The sequence below is a fragment of the Cnephaeus nilssonii genome, assembly GCF_951640355.1.
Source record: "Cnephaeus nilssonii genome assembly, chromosome: 20".
Lineage (NCBI taxonomy): Eukaryota > Metazoa > Chordata > Mammalia > Chiroptera > Vespertilionidae > Cnephaeus > Cnephaeus nilssonii.
This window is the reverse complement of record NC_137091.1, coordinates 14,277,621-14,305,503: the sequence shown is the minus strand read 5'-3', so window position 1 is coordinate 14,305,503 and position 27,883 is coordinate 14,277,621. Positions and strand designations below refer to the sequence as shown.

General features: G+C 54.8%; 2 protein-coding genes across 8 annotated transcripts; both read right to left on the bottom strand.

Moving 5' to 3' along the window:
* Nucleotides 1–2,507: 2,507 nt before the first annotated feature.
* On the bottom strand, nucleotides 2,508–6,126 carry TPPP3 (tubulin polymerization promoting protein family member 3). 4 transcript variants are annotated; one of them, XM_079759989.1, is made up of 4 exons: nucleotides 5,977–6,126; nucleotides 3,426–3,619; nucleotides 3,158–3,311; nucleotides 2,508–3,043 (listed from the first exon to the last, which is right to left on the bottom strand). In XM_079759989.1, the coding sequence occupies exons 2-4, from the start codon at nucleotides 3,611–3,613 to the stop codon at nucleotides 2,855–2,857; spliced, it is 531 nt and encodes a 176-aa protein (XP_079616115.1). In that variant the 5' UTR covers nucleotides 3,614–3,619; nucleotides 5,977–6,126; the 3' UTR covers nucleotides 2,508–2,854. The 4 variants fall into 4 exon arrangements, with proteins under 4 accessions (XP_079616115.1, XP_079616114.1, XP_079616116.1 ...); XM_079759988.1 differs by having other exon boundaries at nucleotides 5,967–6,124; XM_079759990.1 differs by having other exon boundaries at nucleotides 5,935–6,083.
* Nucleotides 6,127–6,927: 801 nt separating this feature from the next.
* Nucleotides 6,928–27,313, bottom strand: ZDHHC1 (zDHHC palmitoyltransferase 1). 4 transcript variants are annotated; one of them, XM_079799886.1, is made up of 12 exons: nucleotides 26,888–27,313; nucleotides 20,071–20,117; nucleotides 18,560–18,802; nucleotides 13,863–14,038; nucleotides 12,151–12,252; nucleotides 11,652–11,776; nucleotides 11,406–11,564; nucleotides 11,039–11,151; nucleotides 7,985–8,067; nucleotides 7,670–7,763; nucleotides 7,518–7,533; nucleotides 6,932–7,410 (listed from the first exon to the last, which is right to left on the bottom strand). In XM_079799886.1, the coding sequence occupies exons 2-12, from the start codon at nucleotides 20,077–20,079 to the stop codon at nucleotides 7,124–7,126; spliced, it is 1,407 nt and encodes a 468-aa protein (XP_079656012.1). In that variant the 5' UTR covers nucleotides 20,080–20,117; nucleotides 26,888–27,313; the 3' UTR covers nucleotides 6,932–7,123. The 4 variants fall into 4 exon arrangements, with proteins under 4 accessions (XP_079656015.1, XP_079656014.1, XP_079656013.1 ...); XM_079799887.1 differs by lacking the exon at nucleotides 20,071–20,117 and having other exon boundaries at nucleotides 6,930–7,410; XM_079799889.1 differs by lacking the exons at nucleotides 20,071–20,117; nucleotides 26,888–27,313 and having other exon boundaries at nucleotides 6,928–7,410; nucleotides 13,863–13,971; nucleotides 18,456–18,685.
* Between the last annotated feature and the right edge of the window lie 570 nt (nucleotides 27,314–27,883).

Here is a 27,883-nt window from a genome sequence, read left to right as displayed (position 1 = left end):
ATGTTCTTTTAACTGAGACCTGAAGAATGAGTAGAAGGTTACCAGGCAAAGTACAGGGTCAAAAGCAGAAGCAATGGGGAGAGCTGCAGAGAGAAACAGCATGTGTCAATTCCATGAAGTGGGAAGGAACGTGGTTCATGGAAGTGAGGGGCTGAGAGGAAATAAGCAGTAGCGAGGTAGCACGGCTCCTTGGGGATTTCACACTGGGAAGGCAGAGGAGTGGTAGATTTGTGTTTGAGAAGCTTTCTTTGTAAGAAGAATGGGGTGATGATTGTATGTGTGTATCGTGGGGCGGGGGGAGAGGGGGGCAGCAAGGAACTAGAGAGAAGAGAGAAAAGGCTGGTGAAGTCTAGACCAGAGGTGCAGTTTCTGGGTGTTAGCTTTGGGCTCAGCATCCACTGTACGCATGAGTATTCTGTGTTTCAGACAGAGGCACCATTTTTCTTTCAATTCTGACGGGTGGGGCATTTTGAAAATCAATGGGAAGAGATAATGAAAGTGGCTCTAGGTGTGTTTTTGCTTCAGGATTGCCCAGATAGCTAATATAGCCAGAGAGTGTACAGGGTGAAGGACTGCAGTCCAATGCCTGACCCAGACAGAGTCACCTTCCACCATATTTTCTGATGTCACTGCTAGTGGCTGGCCAGGCCCCAGGCCAGGCACCTCTCTAGGGTTGATGGCCACACTTGGGGAAGGTGACTGTGTTTCTCACTTGCCTTGTGTGGCATTTGGTCCACAGGGCAAGGGTAGGGGTTGAAGGTGTCAAGGGAAGGGCCAAAGAATTGTTGGAACTGCGTGAACTCAACATGGAGAGGGGAGAGCTCCTGAGGCAACTGGAAAATAGGTGGAGAGGAATTCCTCACTCAAGGCCTGGCGTTATTGGGAGAAAGAAGGAAACAGGCAAGTGCTGTGCCCCAAAGGTGGGGCAGAGCCACTCTGACAGATTTGGCCTTCCCACCAGCTATATGTAGGTATTAATGACCCTAACCACTCTTCCTTGCCCACGTGGCTTTGCTAGCAAGGGTACCCAAAGCTCTCCACCATGAGGGGGCTATGGAGGGTGGAGCAGTGATAACTAAAGGGCTGCAGTCACTGCCTTGTAACAGATTCTACTGGTAGGCCCGTTGGTCTTTAAGGGTCTTCCTGGCTCTAGATGAGCCTTGATTTCCCTCAGGCTCCACGACCACTTTTCCAGAATTCTTTTCACTAAGAGGATATTTTAGCGAGTGAAAGCCGGAAGGCATTGGGTTTCACTCCCATTATGCTCATGTAAGTAAGCTTACAATTCAAATTCCCCAAGGCTAGAGGAATCATTTTTACCAGTGCGAGCGAGTGGTAGAGATCGCTGAAACTCTTCCCTGAGTAGTGTGAGGCCACTGTGGTCAGCCTAATGGGGAGGAGGAGCCCACAGCTGTCAGCTGTCAGGCGAGGCTCTACTGTGGCCAGGAGTTCATCCTCCATCCTCTAATTCCCACCTCCCATCCCCAGCATCCCTGTCCTGAGCCACACTATTTCTCTACATCCCCCACTCCCAAGAGAACTTGCGTTCAAGGATGGGACTGGATAGCCAGCGGTAGAGCCTGGGGCAGGAACACCCCAGAACAGTCTGGGATGAGGGAATGAGCAGTTGCACTACTTTGTCATGTTAGCAAGACCTTTGAGCCTTTTTCTAGCTCCCTTGGGAGCTACCCTCTCCTCGGAAGGCACTCAGTCCCATCCAGCCTGTTTGTCAGCAGGAAGAGAGTTGGCCCCAAAGCCTTGGCCTTGTTATAACTCAGAGAGAAGAAAAGGTTAAAAGGTTAATCCAGAAGCTCCCAGGAGCTAGAGAGGACCAGAGGGGCCCCACCCTCCTCCCAACCTGGGATGTTGAACAGGGAGTCAGCAAGGAAGAGGCCCCTTCGCTGTTGGACGCTCTGCTCCCCTGGCTGGTGTTGGGTGCCAGGCTCTATCACGGGCCATCCAGTCCCGTGTTTGGTGATCGTGCTGGGGCATGGTTCTGTCCTCGCCACCCCCCCCCCCCCACCCTGCAGAAGCCCCTTCGTTCTCTGGGCCTCAGTTTCCTCAGCTGCAAAATTAGGGACTTAGACTATCTACCCCCTAAGGTCCTTCCTGCACTTTCTGATATTCTGAAGCTGGAGCCCAGAATGACTCGCCTTGGTAGCCCCCGGGAGTGGGGGCCTGTCAGCGGGCTGAGACTGAGCCTGGCACTGAGCCCCCTGCCAACACTTGGCCCAGGTCACATCTGCTGTCTCATCCCTCCTCCTGCTGTGAAAGCAGAGAGGCTGAGACTGAAGCCCTAACTGCAGGAAGGCTCTGGATTTCCCTAAGGAGCATCTCCAACAGCCTGGCTCTGTGCTGATGGAAGAGATGTGTTTGTCTTTTTGGGGGCAGGGCCCCCAGTGGACGGATCAGCAATACGAGAGGCAGGGAAGTGATGACACTGAGGGTCAGTGGGGTGTGAATGTCATTATCCTCATTGTCATATACCTGACCAGGCCATATCGATACAAAAGGTGTCTTTATTGAGGTCTGGGTAAGAATTAGGCACTTGGCCAGAACAGCAGCTTAAATATGAGGCAAGCAGTCAGGGGTTAGCCATGCCCAGGGCTAGGTTGGGGCGGTGAGGCTATAGGCACAGACTCTCCCCAGAGGGACAGAAGTCATGGAGGAAAGGGGAAGGGAACACAGAGCAGTCTGGGTCAGAGGCCTGGTGGGCTGGCCCTGTGGGGCTGGGCAGGAAGCTCTGGATGGCAGGTCCAGCAGGGAGGGGACCGGGCTCTCTTGCTCCATGTGCCCCTTAGGCCCAGGCCGGAGCCTCTGGCCGGGGCAGCCATGCGGGGGGCCTTCCCAGGCCTCACTTCTTCACCTTAGTGTCATAGGTGCCAGCATGCTTGTAGGCACTCACATAGCCACTGTCATCCAGGATGTCCTGCCGCCCGGCAATGCCCTTGCCCTTGCCGCTCTCGTCGAAGCGCTCCTTGTGGGAGCCCGTGTACTTGCTGGTGTCAGTCAGCCGGTCCACAGCACCCCCTGTTTTTGCTTTCTGTTTGGACAGAGTTCCCCCAGGAGCACCTGGTTAGGGAGCCCAGCCCTTCCCACCCCCAGCTAAGATTCCCCACACCCCCCAGTGTCTCCCTGAGACCAGCAGGGCACTTACAGTGACGCCCACATTGGCTGGTTCCTTGCCTGCTACCAACTGGCAGATGGCATCGAAGGCCTCCTCCTTGCTCTTCCCCTTGAATCGCTTGATTGCCAGCTCTTCCAGGGCCTTCTTGAACTCCTCATAGTTGATGACCCGAGCAGACTTCCCCCTGCCAGATATGTGGACACCATGAGTTCCCCCCTTCTCCATGTCCTCCCTGCTTCCAGCCCCCCAACTCCCCACCTCTGGGAACATCAGAAGCAGGCATTGCCTGGGGGCTCACTTGACTTTGGAGAAGACGATGTCCACATCCGTCCCTGTGACAGCCTTCCCATCAGTCACCTTGCAGTCCTTGCATAGCTTGGCCCAGTTCTTGCCGTTCATCTCTTGCCCACTGGCCTTGGGGTCACCATGGATGGCAAACTTGCGGAAGCTCTCCTCCAGCCCAGCCACGTCTGTGCTCGCTGCCATGCCACCCTACAGGGACCCACCTTGGTCACTTCCCAGCCAAGCTGTTCCTCCCCTCCCCAAGGCACAGCACATTACTGCCACTACCTCAAAACCTGCAAGGTCTGCGTTGGGGGCATTTAAGCTACATACCCGCAAGAGCTGGAGCAGGAGCTGCCAGCGGAGAGGGGCCGGCGCTCAGTGTCTCCCTGGGCCCCTGAACCCTGAGGGAGGGCCTCAAGAGGAAAGGTCCTATTGTTAATGCCAGCCCTGGCTTGGAGTGGAGTTCAGATGAAATCATGATGCCATACCAGGCTGGGAACAGAGTGGCACTGTCGAGAAAGACTGTGAGGGCAGCAGCTGGGACCATGGCTTTGTCTGGCCCTGGCACAAGGCCTGCTTGGGTGGAAGTGAGGATGGCAGATCAGGCCTCCCTCCCTGGGCGTTCCATGCCAAGCTGGGTCAGGGCCAGGCTAGGTTGCTAGTTGGGCAGGTATTTAGTCCGACTGTGTCTTTGTCAGGGTCATGAGGATCCAGCAAGACCCAGCCCAAGCTGAGAAGGGAGCCAGAGCACAGGCAGGGGTGCATGCCCTAGGCAGGGGTGCAGCTGGCCCAGCCGGGACCTTGTTACTATTTGCTGTTAAACAAAAACATGAGGGGGAAGGAGCCTAGAGCTGGCCTGGCCACAGTTTGTGAAGCCTGGAGACTGTTGCTAAGGGAGGTGGTGCTACTTGGAGAATGTTGCTAAGGGCAGGATGGTGTCAGAGTGGCTCAGGGAGAAGCTCCCAGTGCTGCTGGGCTGGGCTGGGCCGGGCTGGGGAACAGGGGCCCACGGGTGGGGCACACCAGCACTCCCAGTGCCTGGGGCACAGCCATGGCTTCCTGGCCCCTTGCCACCCATTGGGGCTGTAACCTCCCAATCTGTGGAGTTTAGGAGGAGCAGGAGATTGGGAGGCTATCCAGGGTAGGGGTTATGAGCCCCTAGAGGCATGTTGGCAAGTGGGACTGTGGCCTTGGCCCTGGGATCCTCACACCTGCATTGAAGCATACTTCCCCACCTTCAGCCCTCCATTGAGGCCCTTGACCACACCCTGAGCACTGCCAACCAGCCCACACTCCCACAGCTTTTGTACTCAGCCCTGGCCCTCCACACCCTCAGCCTTACTCCCCCGGACTACACCCTTCACCTGGTTGGTACTCAGACCTCCCTGACCACACCCGCAGCCCTGAGACTGAGGGCTTGGACCATTCTCTCAGGATTCACCCTTGACATATATTAATAGCACTGTATCGAAGACTTCCCCAATTATACCCTCAGCCCTGCACTGAATGGTCTTCCCACACCCTCACAGTCCCTCTGCAGTCCTCTGACCACACCCGCAGTGCTACTCTGTGTAACCTAACAGCCCTGCACTGATGCCTCCCTGACCACACCCTCAGCCCTGTGCGGCAGCCGCCTCCATCCACACACCCACAGCCCTTCCGAGACCCCAAAGCCTTATAACCCCCTCTCCACACACCCTCAACCCTGATCACACCCATATACTGCCCCCCTTATCCGCACACCCACAATCTTCTGGCCACAATCTCAGCCCTACACTGAAGCCCCCCAGTGTCCATACCCACAGACTTGCATTTCTAGACTCCCAGGTACTATGTTGAGACCACTCGCACAAGCACACCCACCTCCTCCACTACAGTCTCCTGACCACAGTCGTATCTTCAGCAACCATCCTATAACTCTGCCTTTTATACTAGAGTCTCCAGTGACCACGGCCTGGGCCCCCTCTTCGGCTACCATTGATCCATCCCTAAGTTGCAGTTTCTGGGACTGGGAGCAACCACAGCTGCTACATTGCAGCGACTCTGTCCACAATCCCAGTCCTGCACTAACCTTCCCTCTCCCTACACTACAACCTCCCACCAGACACCCAGCGTTTGGCTCTGGAAGGGTAGAGTCTAGAGGAGCTTTCCTCCCATAGAATGTTTGTCCTAGGGGACTGGCAGGATCCTGCATCCAGTCAGTGCTCACTCCTCTCCCTGGGAAGATGGAGTCTTGGTAATTTCAGGCTGATCAGATAGATCCGGGTCACAGGTTGTATGTAGTCCCAGGGGTCTGCAGGCCATGGATGGAGCAGCCACGCCCGTGAGCTGGAGCCACCAGCTTGCTCCCGCTGGGACAGCTGGAGTCATCAATCAGCCCAACATGGAGGTGGGGGGGAGGGAGCGGAACGCTGGGGCCGGGGCAGGGCAGCTCTGCTGGCGTCCTCAGCTCAGTACCCTCCAGGGTTGGGACCCCTTCCAGGCCGCTCCCACCCCCACCCCTTCCTCATCGTGCACGTTACTGGTTATGGTGGTCGGCGCCCGGGTCTCCTACCGACTTCTACCTCGTGGCTGCTCCTGCTGTGCGCGTTCGACGGACAGAAGGACACAAGAATGAACCCACCGACGCGAGAGACCGGGCGGCTCTGCAGCTCTGCTCCCTGCCGGCTCCGGGGCGGGACTGCAGCCCGGGCGGCTCCGCTGTATTATCCCCTGTTTCTCGGTCTCCATAGAGACGGCGAGTCCCACCCCCAGGGCTGTCTCGGCAGAGTGACCAAGGTCATGCTGGCTCCACCCACCGGACCCCGCCCCATCGGCGCTCCGAGATCCGCAGGGGCGGAGCTGCGGCTATAGCCTCCCCGTTTGCTCCTTTGCGGCCCGGGAGGCCAGCCCTCTGCAGTTCTGGACGTCCGCGGATGGCTCCCTAATGGGAAAGCCGCCCCCCATTCTGGGCCCCACCCAAGGTTCAAAGCAGGCCTCCGCCTCCAGGACAGATCCAGCTTCCCTCAGCCGCAACCGGGAGGGAGAATAGAGGGGCTGAGGATCGGGTCCCTAACCTCAATGATAGTGGACAGTGGAGTCTAGAGCTGGCTCAAGACCACGGTTCGACAATTAACGTGTGGCATCCTCAGGTCACAACTCCGGAGACTGGAGAGAGGGGACAACGGGGGAATCAAGAGTGCCCAGCCCCAGCCTCCTGGTACCCCGGCGGCCATCCGCCACCAGGACAAAGCTCCTGGACTTCCCGGGTCTGCTCCCGCTGCTGCCTCCGGAGCGAAAGCCTTCTTTCCCACAGGTCTCCAAGTGAAAACTCTTCAAGAAAAACAACCTCCTCCAAGCAGCCTTCTAGGATCTTTCCTAACCAGGAGCCCTGTGCCTGAGCGCCTCCGTTTTCCATTTACCTCCATATGACAATCTGGGTTGCCACCCACTATAAGGCCCACCCCATCCTCTCCCGCTAGGGGCGGACGGGAAATGGTCCAACTCCAGGAGAGCCCTTGGCCCTTGCTATTAAGAAAGTAAACTGTAAGTCCGCAAAAGCATAAAAAAGTTTATTGGAGCATCATGGCCGGTGGGACGGGTATTGCCGAGTCCTGGGGGGGAGTGGCCGATCCCGCCGGCCCTAGGGGCTCCTAAAGTGCACTGGGTCTGCAAGGGTCGAGGTGTTGCACAGAGTCGGGCCAGCCGCTCCTCCTCGGCCTCTCGGCCCAGCTAAGCCAGGCAGGCCTCTGGGCTGCCCCGCACCCTGGGCTCGCCACTGCTCGGGCTCACGAAAACAGCAGGCACACGCGCCTGCAGCTCCAGCCCTGGCTCTCGGCCCCTGTCTCCGGGAGCGGCCAGAGCGGCGCTGCCCAGGCGCGTCTGAGCCACGGGAATCTCGTCCATGGACTCCGGTGACGCCGAGTGGTAGGCGCCTGCAGGGCCAGCGACGAGCACCGGGCTAGCGCCCTGAGAATCCGACGACGACGAGCTGGAGCGGTGGCCCGGGACCGGGGGCCCTGCGGGGGTGAGGGAACTGTGAGACTAGGGGCTGTTACTCGCTCGGGCCCTACCTTTCCTTCCCTCGGAGCTCCCGGTGCAGGATCCAGTCAGGAAGGGCCCTCACCCGGCTTCCTCTTTTTCTGCAGAGACAGAGGGAGGCTGAGCGCCCCTGCCCCAGGCCCCTCATCGCCACGAGAGGCAGAGGAGTGAGGAAGGGTAGAGGCTTCTTTCCCATCCCTTTCCACCGGGGCAGGGGCCAAGCACAGTACCCCCTACCTGGGGCCGGATCCTGGGGGGCAGAGCCAGAGTCTCTGGAGAAGAGGGTAGTGGAGGCTCCACTTGGCTGCTGGTGGCAGGGAACCGGGAGAGACTGAGGGGGGAGTAGGAGGGTAAGCTCTGGATGTGAATGATCCCTCAAATCCCAGCCAGTTGGAGGTTCTCATATAAGCCTCCCTTCCCAGCAGACAATAGATGGGCAGTGATCTGTCCTTGCCTTGGCCTTGGCCTTGGCCTACCCCCTTTCTCCCACCTTAGATGGTCCTGCCATGCCAATGGGAGATGTCCAGCTGGAGATGTCCGGATTGCACTCACTTGGCACTCACTGCAGCAGGCCTGACCTGGCCAGGGGGCTCTGGGCGCACGTGGCTGAAGGTCCGCATGTAGAACTCCATTTCCTGGGGAAGGTGGAGGTCAGGGAGGCTGGACAGCCTGGTGTAGACCCAGAGCCTTCTAGGTCCTGAGCCCAGCCAGCCCTGGACACAACATTCCTGCACCCCCAACCCCCCAGGCCTCTGTAAGGGGTCTGAGTCCAGATGTCTGCTATTCTCCTCCAGTTTGCCAGCTATGCTGGAAAAACCTCTCTGCAGGACAAGGCATAAAACACCCATTTCTGGACCTTACCCCAATCCTACCGACCTCCTCACTTCATCTAATCAAACTCCACTTCCTTCAAGAAGCCCCCCGCCCGCCCTCCGCCCCCCGCCCCCCGGCCTCATGAGTCCAATGCATCCAGCCTAGAGCTGCTCTGGACAAGGTGGGTGGTGGGGAAGAGGTGCTTAGATCTGCCCTCTCCTGCTCACAGTCCCTCCCAAGACTCCAGGTCTCTGAATTGACCCCCCCCCCCCCCCCCCCGCTGCCCCAGCTGAGACACTGGGTAGCCGGCTGTTCATAGGCCAGGTGGGCACCCAAGGTTTTGTGCATGGCTCCACAGTTCCGGCAGAGCTGAATCCTCAGAGTACCAACCATAATCTCAGCTGCTGGGGAATGCTCTGTTTCCCCAGTCCTAATCAGAAAGGGAAGACGACGGGTAGTAGAAAAAACAGCATTGCAACCCCATCCAGGACCAGGCTTATGAGTGAATTCTGTGTCTTGTTAGTAGCTGATCCTAACAGCGACCCTGGACGTTGCAGACCCAACCCCTGAAAGCGATGGGGCCTGAGTTCAGAATGTTGCAAGTGGCCTAGGCCTGCACCCCAGTATGCCGGACACGCTCCAGCTACACCCACGAGGACTGCAGGTAAAGAAACAAAAGCTAGGAACTAGCCAGCTCGGGAAGGCCCCATGCCAACGATGTGGGGCGGGGCCAGGACAAGGACGAGGCCCCGCCCCACAGGGCGGGGGGTGGGGGCCGGGGAGGGCACCCGGACAGCTGTCGCGCGCTCCACAGCTGTTTCCATGGAGACCCAGGCGTCCTGACTAATGCAGAGATGACAGTGTAACAGCAAACGCGGTCTCTAAAACAAGCCTATGTTTGGGGGCAACGGCTCCAGAGTGGGGCCCCTCCCGCATTCCTGCTCTGGGTGGGGGTGGGGAGGCTGCCTGGGGCACTGGCAGATTTAGGGGACAGAGCCTAGCCGGCCACAGGCTGGCTGCACAAATGTAGAGATTGACACCTTAGGCAAGCCATGCCCAACCTGTGCCCAGGCGGACCCTTTGGGAAGGAGTACAGGAGTGCCAGCCTAAGCAGAAGAGCTCTGGGAGGGGAAAGAGTTTGAGGCCACAGGACTGGGACCTCAAGGAAACCTCCCTCCGCATCTTTCCTCTTCCCCACTGGGACCTCGCACCCCTACAGGGCCCAGCAGAGAGGGCTAAAGCCTACCCTGGGGTCCCTGGGCTCCACAAGGGCTGGGCAGAGGAATCCGGCAGTAGGAAAGGATGGTCCCAGAAGCCTGAGGGGCCAGGAGCTAGGCCCTAGCCAGCTGGGCAAGTCTGAGGGTGTCACCAGAGTGTCCCCAACTCAAATCCCCCTCCCCTCACCACAGCTGTCCCTCAGAGATCTTCAACATTTGCACATTCCTGAATGGTACTGTGGAACTTCTCAGCCTGTGCTCTCTCTTCTGAACACCCCTCCTCCCACTGGGGAAGCCTCCCTCAGGTCATTTGCAGATGATGTTACTAGTATATGTCTTTGCTGCTGGCACAGCTGGCCTCAAACCTAGGTAGGCAGTGACTACTGTGCAGGAGCCCAGAGCTCTGGAGCCTGGACATCCTGGGGCCAGCCCTGCCTCAATGGGCACTGTTGTGCAGCTAGAGCCTCAGACTCTCTGTGAAGTGGGGGATGATGCCCACTCCTCAGAATGGCTGCCACTGTGCTTACATGGCACCAGGGCAGGTACACAGTAGTGTGGCAGGAGGTTCTCCATTAACAGCCAGCACTCCCCCAGACCTGGCAGCCTGGCCCACCCCTGGCAATGAGAACAGGAGAGGTAGGTCCCAAGCCCTCTCCCAACCCGCCCACCAGCCTGTGTTTGTGTCCAGTTGCCATGAGGACTTGGGATCCAGGGCTCAGCCTTCCCAGCAAGGGCCTGCCTGGGCCCCCTGCCTTCCCAGTCCCTGGGGGCTCTGAGGATCCCCCCCCCCTCCCCTCAGCTGCTGACCTCAGGAAGCCATGGGGCGTGGGAATGGGGATCGGCTGGTCAGCAGCTGGGCTGGCCAGGCCCTAGCTTGGGCTGGAGGGTTCCTGCTTCAGAGTGTAGAGACCTAAACTCTTCCCAGACGCAGCTTCTGTTTAACCTTTCTTGGCCTCAATATGCTCATCTGCAACATGGATGTGGCAACATTACCTGGCTCGTGGGTTTTTTAAGGATTAAATAGGGTACTAGGTATGAGAGCTCAGGGTCATAAGTGGAGGTAACCGGTGACCACCTCAGTCACTGGTCCATCCCTCTCTCTTCCCCCACAGCTCCACAAGGAGCAGGACACCCAGGAAGGCAGATGCCACACTGTGTAGAAAGAGCCTGGGCCCAGCCGTGGGCAGCTGTCAGCACCCGGGTGCTCCCGCTGGTAAGGGCCCAGAGCTCAGAAGGACTCGGGGCTGGAATGGGGAGCAAGGCCTCTGATCTGCCAATCTGCCCGCTTCTAAGCTCCCACGTTCCAGACCCTCCAGCACATGCTTGGAGTTTGGACCGGGGCACACATGGGCTCGGGGGAATGCAGGGCTCCTTCGCACTGAGCCCACACTTGAGCAAGCAGGCATGTGCTCATACAGGCTTGGCTTCACCCCTTTTGCCCAGAATCCCTACCCCAGCTGCTGTTCCAGACCTCCTTCCCTTTGCCCTTTCTTATTGGCTGCTATCTGCACAGCCCACCCCTTCCACACCCAGGCCCCCTCTCCCACCCCCTCAGCCCTCTGGGCCACTTCTATACCTGAATGGGTCGCATCTTGGGGGGACATGAGTCGAGCTGCCTGTCAGCCCCCTTTGCCTCCTGTGGCGGACGATGCTGCACGATGTACTCATAGGTGGTGAGCTTGTGCCACACTGTGGGGGTTAGGGGAGGACTCAGTGCAATAGAAAGGGGTCCCTGTAGTTCAGAAGGTGAGGGAGGATACCCCACCCCAGGCTGAAACCACTGTCCCCATATACACTAAACCATGGAGTGAAACCAGGCCACCACATCCAGCCAGCAGGAAGGGGCATAGCTTCTGGGCTCTACAGCCCAACTGATACCTCCCTGCAGCCTAGGGACCCCTATGTCCTGCAAGGCAGGTGTAGGGGGGCGGAGGGGCACTTACTGAGATAAATGTGGAAGCAGAGCAGGTGGCCGAGCAGGGCTGTGGAGAGCAGGCCCAGAAGGATGAGTAGGGCGGCCAGGGCCAGGATAGCAGGAGCCTGGGTTTCCACAGGGGCAGCGGGCAGGAAAACGAACCATACATCTGTGTGATTCTTCAGGACTGCAAGGCACAGACTGGGCTGTGACCAGTGACCAGACAGGCCCAGGGTTGAGGGTGGGAGCAGGCAGGCCGGAAGCCCAGTCTGACCTTCAAAGTGGTAGTTGGTACGCAGCCGCATGGGATTGACAAAGAACTCCACGAAGACGTAAGTGGCCACCAGCACGAGGAGCAGGACACCCAGTAAGGCAGATGCCACACTGTGTAGAAAGAGCCTGGGCCCAGCCGTGGGCAGCTGTCAGCACCCGGGTGCTCCAGCTGGGTAAGGGCCCAGAGCTCAGAAGGACTTGGGGTTGGGATCGGGAGCAAGGCCTCTGATCCTACAGCCCCCACTTCTCATGAAGCCAAAGGTTAGGGCAAAGGCAAAGATGGATGGCCACCCCTCAGGTCCGCACTTTTCTATGGTCCAGCAGAGGGAGGACCCCAAGCCTACCCTCAGCAGTCCCAAGAGGCAGCCCTCAGGAGCACACACACACATGCACACCAGCGCCCAGCTCCAAGTACCCCATCCCCGCCCCACCCCACTGCAGTCTCACACATTCAGACCCGCTCATCCCCAGGCATCCCTGCAGCCAGGGTCCGCTCTCACCGGTAGTTCCTTTCTCCCACACAGTTGTTGAGCCACTTGCAGTGGTGGTCGAAGCCGCACACGCACTTGTTGCAGGCACTGCAGTGTTTGGAGCGAGCGCTCCTGCGGGAAGGGAGCGGGCACAGTGCGGTTAGACCGCTGGCTGGTCCTCCCCTCCACTGCAGGGCCTGGCTGGAGGGATGGGAGTCCGCAAGGGGCCAGAGCGCTTGGCCTGGAGCGGGTTACAAGACCCGGCGTCTCGGCTGGACCGAGGAGCTCAGCGCCGGGGAGCGTGCGCGCCCTCTGGCGGCACTGCGGGGCCGGGCACCCAGAAGAGGCCGCGTTTCTGAAGAGCTGAGGACCCAAGGCAGGAGGAAGGAAGGTTAGGGCGATATTACTTTGCTCCACTCAGGGAGTGGACACCGCGTGACCGTGGTGTGAAACAGAAATGGGGCTTCCATTCCAAGCAAGGACTCCTGCATGGAACCAGGAGACAAAGCAGGTGAAGGGCCAGGAAGCAAAACAGGGCAAGGCTGTCAGGCCCAGGGCCTACCCTGCTCTTCCCAACAGCTCCATTCTTTTGAGTGCCTGTTTCTGTGCCAGTCTATGGAATTATACTGGCATTCCTCCAGAAAACATCAGCTTGTCTGGGCTCATCCAAAGGGAACCAAAAGAAGAGGAACAAGATGACATCTGGATGAACTCGGGGCAGTTCACCACAGATGAGGTGAGGCCACTTAGGTATGTGAGTCTCCCAGCCCCAGGGAGGGACTGGGGAAGCCCAAAGGAGTGCAGGAGAGTGGGGAGCACTCCCCCAAACTGGACAGAGCCCCAGAATGGGCAGCAACTGCCAGGGCACCCATTTAGGAACAACACACTGACTGGTGCCTAGTGAAGGAAAGGATGGTCTGATGCCCAAGTCCTCAGCACCTTAACACCATGGACTCTCTTGGCCCTGTGGACAGACCCCCTTCCAACAGGCTGCCTGAGTCTTCAGGTTGGAAGTGTAGAGCTGGCCTTGGACCACACCCCATGCCTAATCCTCCACCTGAGGCGGGAAGCTCTAGGAGGGTGGGGAGGGACCGAGGGAGGCTGTCTGGACCAGCCAAGGCATGGACGCCACACATTCCGACTCATCTCCCCACGAGCAGTGTGACCTGGAGTAAGTCACCTGGCCTCTCTGGGCCTCAGAGTCCTCATGGGCAAACAAGGATAACAGTATCCGCTCAGGGACTAGGCCAATTGGTGGTGAATGTGGCTCTGCTGCCCAGCAGCCACATAACCTCAGGCAAGCCTCTTAGCCTCTCCGAGCTTTGGGCTCTTCCCCCCATGGAGAAAGATGCTGCCTACCCTGCAGGGTGGTTGTTCCGAGCACTTGGCAACAGTAAGTCTTGAGTGTTAACTCCCCTCCCTGTCTCTAGCTGGGAATGCTTGTGAGATTGGGGTGGGAGGTGGCTGGTAGAGTAAGTCATTAGAAATGTTGTGGGTTTGTGGTTGTGCCAAATGTTTCCTACATTTACTGTTGGAAATGCTACTCCTCATCTTCTGTTTCCAATTACCTTTTCCTCACCTTCTCTTTCACCCAATTCTTTGTCACTCCATCAAGATTCTTGACTGTAAAAACACGTGTGTTATCAGGATGACTATAAAGCCCTGGGCATGCCCCTCTCTGCCTTGAGCTCCCACGAGACACACTCATCGCCCACACACGCTCCCCGTCCACACGAACTCACACATCTACGTCGCACAGATTGCAGTGCAGGTCTTCAATGACATGTGCGTGTTGGCTGCGGTTGAAGATGGGCAAGGGCCCTGCATAGCTCTTGTCCCTCACGTTGGCATCTGCTGGATCGATGGAGACAGCAGTCAGGTGCACCACGAGGTGGCCAGCAAAGATGGCGCCCATGCACTGGCCCAACAGGTTAAAGGCTCACTCCACACTCTGCCAGCTGAGACCCCACCCCTGCTTCCTGTGGCCAGAGAACTGGTCCCCACCTCCATATAGCTCCCTCCCAGAGACTCAGCCTGTGCCACGCCCTACCTCCAGGTCCCTAGAACTTCCTTGTCAGGCCTCTCCAGTGTACCCAGGCCTGGATGAAAGAGGGGAGCAGTCACCTGGGAACACAAGTCAGCACTGCCTACTGCTGCCCATGGGCCCGAACACAAGGCCATGCAAACACAGGGCTGCGGCCTCACTGTTCCAAGCCTGGTGCAGGCCCCGGCTGGTCTGACCTCCAATTCTGATCTGGTTTCAGATTCTAAATGGTGAAGTGAGACTGAATGAGACCATCCTCTTAGGCCAAGGCACCTAAAATGTAAGTTCTAAGCTTGTTTGTCTTGCTTTCATAGGAAGTGTTCTCTGAAGGGGAAAAAGCGATGCTCTCTCAGTAGCCGGGCCAGACAGAGAATCACTTGGCATATGGGCCCATCCCCACCACCTCCTGGACCTGAGTGCAGGTATTTGAAAACCTGGGGCTGAGGAGCTAGGATATTCTGATGCATTCAGGGCCTGACCAGAGACTGCATATCTAATTCCTGGAGCTGAAACACAGCTCTTCCAGGACGTACCTTCTCAGAGATTGTACCAAATGCTGGAGATGAGTAGGCTGACAACTTGCTGCAAAGCCTATATGTGTAAAAATTTCCTAATAGATTCCACACAGGCAGCCATCTACCTTCCATTCATCCATACTCTTGCTAGCCAGGCAGACATCATCCCTCCATCATTCAGCTTCCACCCATCAGCTGTCCAACCTCCTTTTCTCCCTTCCTCCTCCGCCTTCCAGCGGCCAAATTTCCCTACGTGTCTGCATGAGCCAGGCTCCACCCTACTGTGCTGTGCCTTAATTGAAAGACACAATCCTGTGACCAATGCAAACCTCCACAGCCCTGGCTGTGGGTCAGGCCTTTGCACTTGCCTGGGTTATTCCATAGTCTCATGACTCTGTTCCTCCTCTCTGGGTCCTCTTGACTCTATCCTTCACTTGGTCTTAAAGTAGCTTTGAAGAGCTTAAACCTAAATCCTTGCTTGCTTAAACTCCTCCACTAGCTTTCAGGAGCCCTCAAACTAGAGTTTATTCTTCAGCTCAGTGCTGGGGCCCTTATGCTCTGGCTCCTCTCAAACCTCTCTGGTATTACCAACCACTACTCCTCAGCTTTCCAGGCTCTCTTTAGACACACTGAATGTGGGCAAACATTTAGTTTCCTGCCTGCTCCAACACTTCTCCCACCCCCACACCTTGATTCATTCACTCAACTGTTTACTGAGGTCTTTTAGGCACTGAGGAATATGGCAGGAGCGAGACAGACATGGTCCCCTAGCTCCAAGGAGACTACAGTCTGGTAGGAAACAGAAATGTTAATCACATCAGGGGTTGACTGCAATGAAGGAAGTTCATGGGACAATGTGAGTTTGTGTGACCTCAACTAGCCTGAAGGGATCCAGAAAGCTCCCCTGAGAAGGGACCCCCTCAGCTGAGACTGGAAGAGGAGTGGATAACAGACTGGCAGGTGATGTAAGGAGGGAGGGGAGCCTGGATGGTTCCTGGGAGCAAGCAGAGTCCCAACCAGAGGAGTGGTTCCAGCTCAACTCATGGCTGCCATGCGAGAATGAGGGCCCATGTCACCAATTCTGGCTTTTCAAAAGGAACCAGAAATCTGGACGTTTTCAGGTGAGGTCTCTCATGTTTTAAATGTTGACAAGGAAATTATTTTTTAAAACCCACCTGCCAAAGGTCTGTCCATTTTGTGTGCTAATTATCCCTCAATTAAAAAAAAAAAGTCTATAGGCCAAACTGGTTCATGGGCTGTCAGTTCTTGACTTCCGACCTAGCTGGGTGTTGGGTTGGAGAGAGGAGCAAGGGGCTTCCAGGCAGAGACCAGTGTCACAACAGAGAACAGAGCAAATAATGTAAGAGGCTGGGAGACGGGCAGAGGCTAGAACACAGAGAGCCTTGAGTAGCCAGAACCTCATTCCTTAAAGTGGGGAGAAGCCATTAGAGGGTATTTAGCTGGGGAACAACTTTATCGTTTTTGTTTTTGGAAAGGGCACTGTGGCTGCAGCTACATACATGGACTGGTCCGAGTGCGAGTGTGTGTGGGGAGACTGGTTTGGCCACAAAATGGTCCTCTAGTTAAGAGAGGCAGATGGCAGTAAAGGGAAAGAGGGTGATTCGATGGCTATTTAGGAGGTAAAATCAACAGAACTTGATGACTGACTGGATACAGGTGATGAAGGGGCGGGGTCAAGAGCAAATGGACAAGTTGGTTAGGTGCTGTGAAGAGGGGAGCTGTGAGCAGCAGGGGGGCGTCAGGGCCTGTGGCGATGTTGGTCTAGATGGCCTATCTCCCACATCCACAGTATGCTGGAGAGCCCCTACCCCATACTTGCCATGGGATAATCTCCATCTACAAGGCTTCCCTCCAGCTGGAGGCTGAGCTCCCAGAGCTGGGGCCCTGTCTTGCTAATCTTTGCAACCCTAGGTCCCAGGCTAGATCCAGATGCCAGGTGGGTACCTGGTACACATTATTTCCCTCCCTCATTCCCCAGGGCCCTGAGGAAGCCTGCAGAAGGGAGGTGGCTTTGAAGGAAGGAAGAACAATCCAGATCTGGTGGCTCTGTGAGCCTCCACATTGCCCAAAGCAATTAATGTGGAGAGGACAAAAGCCTCAAACCATCCCAGTGGCTCAGAGTTGGGGTGCCCTGAGCAGCTCGGTTGGCCTCACTAGATACCAACTATGTGACCTCAGGAAGTCACTTAATCTCGCTGATCCCCAATTTCTTAGTAAAGTGGGAGGAATACCTTCAAATTATTATGAGGATCAAATAAGATAATCTACGTACAGGGATTGGCACAAGGCCTGGCACATATAAGTGCTCAATAAGTGATAGTTATTCTTGTTTACTGTTAGTGTTCTGACTGCACTCACTCCAGACCCCATGGCAGAAACCCAGGTAACCCTGAGTGAGGGGTGTGCCCATTCCAGATCAGGAGAGGACTATTCCATGAAGCCTTCTAGCTAACAGCCCTAAGGCCTTGGTCACTTCTGGAAAAGTCCAGTTTCCCACTTACAGAGCTCATGACTATGCCCGGGGGCCTAGTGAACCAGGAAGCCCCCAAGTGACACTGGTGGTGTCCGGGGATGGCAACCTTCTCTAGAGTCCTTCTCCACACATTTGCCATTGTCACTCACCATCCCAGGGATCTGTGATTTCCCAAGAGAGCATGCTCCCCCTTATGGCTCATGCATTCTGGTGCTCAGACACACATCCTGCGTGCTCCTTGTCCCCACCCTGGGAAGCAGGCAGAGGAGGAGGCTGAGACCTGGAGCTGGCAGAAGCCCTTGTGTAGCCCTTAAAGGGCTGAGCTGGGACCAAGCTCCGCTGCTGACTCTATGTCCAAGGAGGCATAGAGTTCATCCCTGATAACCTCCTGCAGCTCACCCTAGCCCAGTGGTCGGCAAACTCATTAGTCAACAGAGCCAAATATCAATAGTACAACGATTGAAATTTCTTTTGAGAGCCAATTTTTTTTAACTTAAACTTCTTCTAACGCCTCTTCTTCAAAATAGACTCACCCAGGCCGTGGTATTTTGTGGAAGAGCCACACTCAAGGGGCCAAAGAGCCGCATGTGGCTCGTGAGCCACGGTTTGCCAACCACTCCCTAGCCCTCCTCCCTGAAAGGCCCAAGGACACCTCCATGAAGCACACACACCAGGCACACTCGCAGGGTCCCCTCTGAGCTGGAGCACACAGCCGCTGCTGCACTCCAATCTCAGCCTTGCAGCCATGCCCTCTGCTCCTGGGGTTGTGGCCAGAGCTGCTGCAGTCACACCACTAGGCCCATGCAAGTTTGTGTTTGTCATTGTTCTCAGGAGCCTCCAGGGCATTTCTGATCCCTCCTCTTGTCAATTCAACCTCATCCTAAAAGGGCATGATTTACAAAATCAGTGAGCTCCTAAACAGTCCTGGGACAGCATAATAATCTGTCCAAAATAAAACCACATTTTAAATGTACCAAAAACCTTACTATGTAAAAGAATTCTACCATGACTCTTCTTGAAAAGTGAAAAATTCTTTCAAAAATGGAATAATTACTCTCTCATTTATCCCTTGTTGAGCTCTGGGATAAATTAGCTTAAAGAGAGCTTTCGAGTGATACCCTGGTTGACGAGGCTCCCTCTGTGTGGGCCTTTATATGCTCCAAGGTACTTTAGGTCTGTCAGCTCACCACATCGGGCAGAGGGGGATGAGGGGGCAGAGGGAGGTTGGAGGTCAGGCAGGCAGGCAGGCAGCTGGTTTCTCCCCGGGAAGAGACGGGTCTACCTGTGCTCTCTGAGACTCTGGAACCCAGCTTCAGGCCTCTGCCATGTCCTCCATCTACTGCCTCTACAATTCCATGAATCAGCCCCACATTTTCCCAAGGATACAGCATAGCCAGCAGGCACCCACTGGTGAGGCAGGAGGGGAACAAGGACCCCAAAGCCGATCACAGCGAAGAAGAGGTACAGCAGCCAGGCCACAATCTGGAGTGGGTGAGGGGGCCAGCTCCACCCATTCCGGCGGGACCGCTGGCCCTGCAGCTCCGGGGAGGGTCCGCTGGCCTGTGCGGGTGCTGTCCACACACTCTTCTCAGGCGCTGTCTTGTTGGAGGGCTTGTTGCAGATGTTCATCTCCAGAGGGAGAAAGAGTAGAGAGAGCATTAGCCTGATGAGGTCCAGGCTGGACCCAGAGCCCACGCATGCAGCCAGCTTTCAGCAGGGGGGAAGCAGGCTGGGGCACAAAGCCACCTCCCAGCTACTCTGCAGGGCAACCGGCGCCCTAGCATGATGAAGTCAGTGGGGGAGGCTGGTGTGGAGTGCTGGTCTCAAAGCCCCAGAGCCAGCTTTGGCCCCAGCCTTGGCCACTACAAGGTAGGAGGGCCCAGGGTTTATTCAGGACACAGTGTGGCTGCCTGTTACTCAAAGTGTTCTGTCTCCACAGCCATCAGTGTTAAACCCAATAAGACATGTTCTCATCTGGGAACAATATCTGGCTGGGGCCAGACCGATGAGAACACATGCTGATTCTGTTACGATTAGTCACCTCTGTCCCGTGGCCCAAATGCAAGTGTCAGAGAGGGGCCCTTACCGTTTGCTAAGGGAAACAGGAGCGGAGCTGTGCGGAAGGGGGATCTAGCCTCTGGTCCTAGGCAAGCATGTACTCCCTTTAGGATTGGGGGAGGGCCTTGAACATCTCCCCTGTGCCTCAGAGGGCTGCCTAAGGCTTCTTGGCTGGGGAGGAGTCAGCCCACGAGAGAGGGGAGGATTCCTCCTTGTTCCCTCCAACAGAGTAAATGACAGTGTTTCTCTAAGTAAAATCTGGGCCTTGGTGACCTGAGGGGGCTCAGGGAAGATGAGGGCTCAACCAGAGCCTGCCACCAGATGGCAGCACTCCCCTATCCTGCCATCCTTAGGCCCAAGAGCTGGCCTAGGGGCCAAAGTTACCAGCCGGGCCGACAGGGTGGGCCTGTCATTACAGAAGGAAGAGCCTCACCCTAGCTTCTCTGGGCTGGAGGTGGAAACAGGGTCTGGGCAGGCAGCACCAGACTTGGGGAGACAGGCCAACTTGGAGCTCTTGGTGGGAAGACAGGGAGTTGGGGGACAAACCTTGGCAGCTGCACTTTCAGGAGTCCATGCCCGTGGACCTTCCTCACTTCTCAGCCCAACAAAATGTTCCTTGACCTTTAGAGCCCACTTGAGAACATCTCCTCAGCCAGGGGTACCCCAAGTCAGGGAGCTCATGCTCAGTCTTTACTGGGCAAGTCGCTGCCACTTGGAATACTCTGCCACCCTCCCCATATCCATTTGCCCGTTACCCCAGCTTTCCCCAAGGACAGTAAATGTGCGTGACTCATTCACCTCTGCTCCCCACATTCCCTCCCCCAGTACCCAGAGCATACCTTGTACATAGAAAGTACTCAGTAAATGTTTGCTGACTTGAGAACATCTGAAATAAAAGGAAATGTGGGCATGGTAAATGGTGTGGAACCTGGTCCACCCAAAGCCATCTGTCCCACTCTGCCCTGCCTTCAATCTGTACAGCCACCAGGCACCCACAACTCCCGTTCTGCACAGGCACAGAGCACCTATAGCTGCCCGCACCCTCACCTGCCCCGCCCCAGCTGCCCCTGCCCACGGCTATTACCCTGACCGCTGAACATTTGCACTTAGTCACTCTGCCCTTCATCCCGCCCAAGGCTCAGAGCCTCCTGGAAGCTAAGCCTGGCATATCTGAAGACAACTCTGAGTAGCCTCATCTCAAAGATAAATGATGTGACCCTAGTTTTCTTCCAGGGACTCAAATGGAGTCCTTTGTCTTCAATAAGAAGCAGCAAAAGGTGAAAAAAAGAGTTCCAGCTTTGGAGGAAACAGATCTAGGTTCAAGTGCTGGCTCTGCACTTACTAGCTGATTGGCCTGAGTTCCTTCATCTGAAAATGGGTTAGGGTTGCCTACTTAGGGCTGTATATAGATCAGTGACACTGTAGGTCAGTGATGGCGAACCTATGACACGCGTGTCAGCACTGACACGCATAGCCACTTCTGATGACACGCGGCCGCTGAGGCGGCCGCATGCCGAGGATGAAACATTTGCTGCTCCTGAGGATGAAACATTTGCGAAATAATGTTTTTTCCTCAAAGTGACACACTACCCGAGTTATGCTCATTTTTTTGGCGAAGTCTGATACACCAAGCTCAAAAGGTTGCCCATCACTGCTATAGGTAAACCTGACATATGAGTGCTCCCTAAATTATAGGCACCATAATTACCCTTAAAATAGCCCTCTGGGTAGGTTATCTTGATCTTTCCAGACTGAGGCTACTACAGCTGATATTCTAGGAGGTTTATGTCCAAAGTGATGGGGTTGGCTGACGTTGCTTTCTTATGTCAATGGTCCCAAGGAACACAGTGTCATAAGAGCTGGGCCACTGGATCGCCATTGTAACCTCACCTTCCATCAGAAGTGACATCACTTTATTTTGTTTTTTTTGTTTGTTTGTTTGTTTGTTTGTTTTTTAAAATATATTTTATTGATTTTTTACAGAGAGGAAGGGAGAGGGATAGAGAGTCAGAAACATCGATGAGACAGAAACATCGATCAGCTGCCTCCTGCACACTTCCTACTGGGGATGTGCCCGCAACCAAGGTACATGCCCTTGACCGGAATCGAACCTGGGACCTTTCCGTCGCAGGCCGAGGCTCTATCCACTGAGCCAAATCGGTTTCGGCGACATCACTTTATTTTGGATGTCCCGAGGTAGCAAATCTTTGTCCTTGATTTTTGGAAACAGTCAGTGGTCACCATGTCAAGCCCTGTGAATACAGGTTAGCTGGGTGGTTCTGCTCAGGGCAGGGGGCAAATCCCTGTGGCTTGCAGATCGCTTCTCCAGTGACATCATCATCAGGGCAATGACTGTGAAGGGAACCCATGAATTGGGATCCCTAAGTCCTGGCTTTCCATTTGCCTCATCACATCATATATATATATATATATATATATATATATATATATATATATATGATATTTAGAGAGAGAGGGAGAGGGATAGAGAGATATAAACATTGATGAGATGTGAGAGAAACATCATTGATTGGCTGCCTCCTGCATGCCCCCACTGAGGACAGAGCCTGCAAACGGAGCATGTGCCCTGACTGGGAATCAAACTGTGACCTCTTAGTTCCTGGGCTGACGCTCAACCTCTGAGCCACAGCAGCCAGGCTGCCTTATCACATCTTAACAGCCCTGCACCTTGAGGGCCTTTCTAAAGAAAGCAGCAGAGGCACATTGCTGACATGCCCCACTGCCCGCATCGGGCTAGCAGTGGCTGCGGGCACCCCTAGCCCCGGTGCAGCCCAGATACCTGAGGGGGGTGGAGTCACCATCTAGGGCCAGAAGCCTACACAAACAGCCTTTGGGGTGGCTCTGACTCCAAACCAGGTACTCTTCACCCAGAGAGGTACCACTGATGGTACCGTGCATGGTACCATCAGTGGTACCTACTTATGGTGCCTATAATTTAGTGCTCCCTAAATTATAGGCACCATAATTACCCTTAAAATAGCCCTCTGGGTAGATTATCTTCATCAGTGCTATGAGGTCAAAGTCCTTTGCAGCAGTGGCCGCATTCTAGAGTAGATACCTGAGCTTGTCAGGAGACATGCCAGTTGGCCCAAGGCATAAGCTCTTAACTGATGATATTTTCCCTTGCAGAGTTGACCACAAATTCTTTTGGCCCAAAAGATTTTGATTAAAAAGGTTGGGAGGGCCTTGGCCTGTGGGGCTCAGTTGGTTGGAGCGTCATCCCATATACCAAAAGGTTACAGGTTCAATTCCTGGTCAGGGCACATACCTAGATTATAGGTTCATCCCCGGTCAGGGAGTTTATGGGAGGCAACCAATCAATGTTTCTCTCTCACATTGATGTTTGTCTTTCTTTCTCTCTCTCTCCCTTCCCCCCTCTCTAAAACAAACAAACAAACAAACAAACAAACAAACATATCCTCAGAGAGAATCCAAGATAGGCCTCAAGCATTGATGGGACCAGGCCCGGGGACTTCACTGGCCGTCCCTCCCCTCTCAGCACTGTTCTAGGAGACCAGATTGAAAGATCCATGGCTCTGCTCCTGGACAACGTGGCCAGCTTGTGCACTCACACCTTGGCCCAGTCCGTGCTTATTGGGGCCCAGCCCCCTATGTGCACTGAGGATGTAACACAAATGAGACCAGGCACCTGCCCTCAGGGGCTTACTTTCTGGGGGCCCACACAGACCCAGACAGACATCAGGGCAGTGGGTGAATGGGTATGTTTGCAGCCTTGCAAGGGCCATCCATTCAGTGTGACAGAACACAGGGAGGATGGGTGGGGGCAGGGTGGGGCAGGCAGGGAAGAGATAGATGAGTCATGGGAGCTGCAGGGTTAGATCATAGGAGGTGAAGTGAGAAAGCTTGGGCACTGTTGAAAGAGCCACAGGAAGTCACAGGAAGTTTAAAGCAGGGGAGTGACAAAAAGGTGATAGTGGCTTTGGAAAGCTTTCACGTCATAGTGGGGAAGAGAGCATGATCAAGAAGGGAAGGGGTTGGGGGGAGAGGGACAGTGACACCACAGCCGCTCAGCTGCCCTGTACTTTGGGAGGAGATGGTCAAGAGGTAGAGGTCTGGCCCACAAGCTCCCCCTGCCCACCGAGTGCTCCCAGCTGCATCTTTGGTGGCTGAGATATGTAGGCCTTGACAAAAGATCCTTCATGTATCTTCTGCTGCCACAGAACAAACCACAGAGCCAAGCTGGCAGAGACAGAGGGAAGAGGCCCCATGGAGTGTCAGAGCCAAAGGCAGCTGCCACCTTGGTAAGCTAAGGACCCACCTGGCTTCTAAGGCGACTAGAGGGGCTGTGCAGGCCCTTTCCTTGTTCCAACAAGGTGAAGCCCGTTGCCAGGATGACAATATAATCTGTTCCTGTTAACATTTATCTGCTAAAAGCCTAAAATAGCATTTTCCAAATAAGGTTAGGCTACTTCAATTTATTTAAATGAGGAAATCTTAACATTTCAAGTTCTTATTATGAGAACTGTAGGACATGAAACGAATGGTAGAATAGTTGCATGACTGATCCACTTCCCTCCTGTCCACCTCTGCCCCTATGAAAAAGTATTTAGGGATGTGATTCTGAGATTCGTGCATGCATGGCGTTGTCCAAAGAACCAAGATGAGGAGGAAAGTGCCAGCCCTGGAGAGGGCATTCCTGGATTCCTGCAAGATGGTTGAGATCTCAGGAAAGAATCAACTTAATTACTAAAGAGGGTTTGTGGAGAGAGGCCATGGACTGGGAGGGTCAGAGGAGAGGCTTGGGGGTCCAGACACCTGAGCCACCAATGGGGGGTGGGTGTGCAGATTGGAGCAAGGAATGAGGGCTAAGCCCAGAGACAGAGCCGGGTTCTGGTTGCTGTACTGCCGCTCACAGATTGAGGATCCCAGGTAGGAGGTGCAAATTTCATAAAGCCACCTCTTTGGGTTTCTCCTCCATTCACCTTTCAAACAAATTAGCTGGAAGGCAATTTGGCAATGCTGCCAAGCTTTAGAACAGATATACCTTTAGGCCCACATTCCATTTCTAGGTACTTATCCTATATACATATATATATATTCACGAAGTACACAAAGATACACAGTCTTGTTTGTAATAATAAAGGACAAAAGCAATATGAACGAACTATGGCACATTCACACAATGGAATGCTATTCAATGTCAAAAACAAGGAGGGAGGAAATGACAGGTAATGGAAAAGCAAGATGTGTGATGGCTGTAGAGAGTGCCACCATGTGAGCAAAAACCAAGGCAGGTGGACAGACATCTGTGTTCCCACATGGATAGGTTGTCTCAGGAAGGAAATACAAGAAAGCAAACACAGAGGCAGCCTTTGGGGAGGGGATCTAGTGGCTGGAGTGAGACAGAGATTTGCTTTTACTGTGTATTTCTTGGTACTATAGGAATTGTGTTCTTGTTTTTGTTTGTTTTTACAGTGTGCATGTACTGCTTTTGGGAGAAAAAAAAAACCCTGTTAAATAATAAATAATTGAGCAGTGTCACCTCTTGCCCTTCTGGCCCCACTAGGCTGGCATGTGGACCAAATGTGCTCACGTGATCCAGAGCCGTGTACCATGCCAGACAAATAAGGAACTCGGGCCTACCAACCGTGCAACAAGAGTGCTCCGTTTTAGGTCAGTGCTTTCTCAGTCTCAAGAGCAGTTCTGACTTGCTTAGCTGCAGAGCTGTGAGGAAGAGCCACAGAGCTCCCTACGAGCTATTGGGGTCTTGTCCAAGCCAGAATCAGGCAACCAGACAGTGGAACAGAGGAGTTGCTGGGCAGGACCTTGTTCCCGTCCTTGGCCTAGGGCAGCTCAGCTCCTCATGCCCTCCTGAACCAAAGTGAAGGAACACACCACAGAAATGTTTTGCTCCCAGTCATCTTTTATTCTGACTAGAGGATTCATGGTTGCCGTGAGAGTGATTTTCTATGGATATTTATAAATAAGTTATCTGTTTTCCCACCCAGGATCTGCTTTTAAAATAGTTTTCAACAAGATTTAACAGATGCCCAATTTGACCACTTAAAGGAGGACATGGTGCACACTGTATTACAGTGTAAAAAAAGTCTTTAAAAAGAACTTTTAGGGGCAAGTTCTTTGTTTATTAAAATTCCCCACAGATACCAAGAAGTCTCTGGCCTTAAAATCCTGGAAAGTGGCTACAGTTTGACTAAGAGATGCACATCACAACAACTTCAGGCCGTTCCCATAAACCTCTCAGTCACTGGTCTGATGAGGCTGGGCTCCTCGCATAAACAACACGCGGAGGTCTGGTGCGAGGGCAAGAAAAGCTCGACCTCGGCCATTCCTGAGTAGATGTGGTCTGCAAACATTCTGTGTCATTCTCCTCCCGAAGCAACCGCTGCAAACTGGGATTCAAGTTCAGCCAAGGAACTGGGACAAGGAGGAGGGAGTAGTAACATGAAGCAGAAATGAGGCCAATGAGCGGAGGCAAGGGCTGTTGATTTTAAGCAGGAAATCAATTCACATGATTGTAGGAGTAAGCCTCCAGGAACACCCACCAAGAAACGGTCATTAAGAACAAAGTTGTGACAGAACAAAGTAAGAAAAGAAAGAAAAAAAAACTGGCTAATTAAGCACCAATGTTGCTTTTATTCCATCTCATGAAGATTATGTTTATAAACCCGTCTCCCACAGTGAACCACCAGTTCCACAACAGCAGGGACCACCCTTCACCCAAACCCAGCTCTCCTTCAATAAGGGAAGTTAAAGCCACTTCTTATCATCGCTGCTGCCACAGCCCTAATCCAAGCCTCCATCATCGATCCCCTACAGTGTTTTCATGAGAATAACCACCACTAGCATTTAGAGGGCACTTCTTTGTGCCAGGTGCTGCTTTAAGTGCTTCATTGGCCTCCGAGGTAGCGGGCCCCTCCCTTTCTCCCTTAGAAACAACACGCAGAACAACATCCCCGGTTCCCAGGTGAGGGCACTGAGAGGCTCAGTTAAACTGGCGGGACTGGGATGACCCTCCACGGACTTCCTGGTGTGCCCTGTCACCACCACACTGCCCACAGCAACCAGAGAGAGGCGAGCTTTTCAAAACTTGAAACTACGTCAAAAACTCTGCAATGGTCTCCTCCTCCTGCTGGAACAAAGTTGAAACTCCCACCACATTTCTCAAGGCTCCCTCTCACCCTTTCTGTTCCTTCATTGTACTTGGCCGACTCCAGGCCTTTGCACGTGCTTTTCCCTCTTCCAAAAACACCCCTCCCCTGTTCACAATGCTGGCTCCGCTCCAACCTCCCGGTCTTAGCTTCAGAGTCTCTCCTTCGACTGCAGACCCTGCCGGGCCGCCTCCCTCCAGTTCACCTCCCGAGCGCTCATCCCCACCTGAAACCACTTCCGTCCCCCGCCCCCTCCCCGAAGCACCCCGTGGAGATTGGCTGTTGGGAGCCCTGGGGGGGGGAGGGGGGGCGGCCCCTGGCACACAGTAGGCTCTCAATGCAGATCTGTGAACCTGACAAATACAAACTGGAAGGCAGCCCCGCGCTCTGACGCGTCCCTGGAGCCAAGGCCGAGGCGAGCGCAGAACCCGGCTGCGGGGCGGCAGCCGCGACCCGGTGGCTGAGGCCAGGCTTCGAGGTGAGAACCGCGGCGGTAGCTCCTCACCTGCGCGTCGTGGCGGCCCCGCCAAGGTCACTCAGCGGCTCAGCCCTCGCCCGGCCGTCCACCCTCCCCGGGGCGGCCGCGCTTCAGACCCTCGCGGTCGGGATGGCCCCTGGGACCCGGCGGCGGCGCACCCCCGAGCGGAGCCCCATCTCGGGCTGCGCGGCGGAGATTAGGCCGGCGAGTCCTCGGGCCCGGGCTCGGGCTCGGGCTCCAGCGGGCTGGCTATGCAGCCGGGCCAGGCCGAGGTGCAGCCGGGCCAGGCCGAGACGGGCTGGGCCTCGTCCGGCGCTGGACCCGTTCCCCTGGCAACGGCGCGGGCTACGGCGCCCCACAGCGGCCAAACCGCGCTGCGTCACTTCGCGCCGGCACCCGGGGAGCTGTGGCTCGTCGAGGACCCCTAGGCGCCCCGGCCGGCCCATTCCCCATTTCTTCACAGCCTTTCTCCTAGAAAACTCGTTCCCCACCATCCCTACCCACAACTTGTCTTCTCGAAATCCTAACTTGTTTCAAAAGCGCCCCCTTCCAGTTTCTCCCGAGACCACCGTTCTCAGGGAGATTCCTGCACATTTTAATGAGAGTATGTGCAGGGCATCGGACCTATGATGGGGAACACCCTTGAGGTCCCTGCTCTTCATGGAGATTACAGGCTAAGGGGAAGACAGAGCTAGACAAATAAATATGCAGGTGCTCCATAATATAAAGTGTGAAATATAAGAGCTTAAATATGCTGTGCAAAATATCTTCTTTATTTCCTGTAAATCAAGCATAAATCCTTCTGGGCGCCCTCATCTTCCAGCCTGGTGGGAAATTTAATCTTGAGCTCCTCTTACCCAGGTTGTTCCATGGACCAGGATCTCCTACAGCAGTGGTCGGCAAACTCATTAGTCAACAGAGCCAAATATCAACAGTACAACGATTGAAATTTCTTTTGAGAGCCAAATTTTTTTAACTTAAACTTCTTCTAACACCACTTCTTCAAAATAGACTCCCCCAGGC

Coding starts and splice junctions, on each gene's coding strand:
- TPPP3 (XM_079759989.1), bottom strand. CDS start 3,613: ATGGCAGCGAGCACAGACGTGGCTGGGCTGGAGGAGAGCTTCCGCAAG. Junction 3,312..3,425: donor ATCGTCTTCTCCAAAGTCAA/GTGAGCCCCCAG, acceptor CATATCTGGCAG/GGGGAAGTCTGCTCGGGTCA. Junction 3,044..3,157: donor CAGCCAATGTGGGCGTCACT/GTAAGTGCCCTG, acceptor CTGTCCAAACAG/AAAGCAAAAACAGGGGGTGC.
- ZDHHC1 (XM_079799886.1), bottom strand. Junction 11,777..12,150: donor GTGGGAGAAAGGAACTACCG/GTGAGAGCGGAC, acceptor GGCTGGGCCCAG/GCTCTTTCTACACAGTGTGG. Junction 8,068..11,038: donor CCAAGATGCGACCCATTCAG/GTATAGAAGTGG, acceptor CACCTTCCCCAG/GAAATGGAGTTCTACATGCG.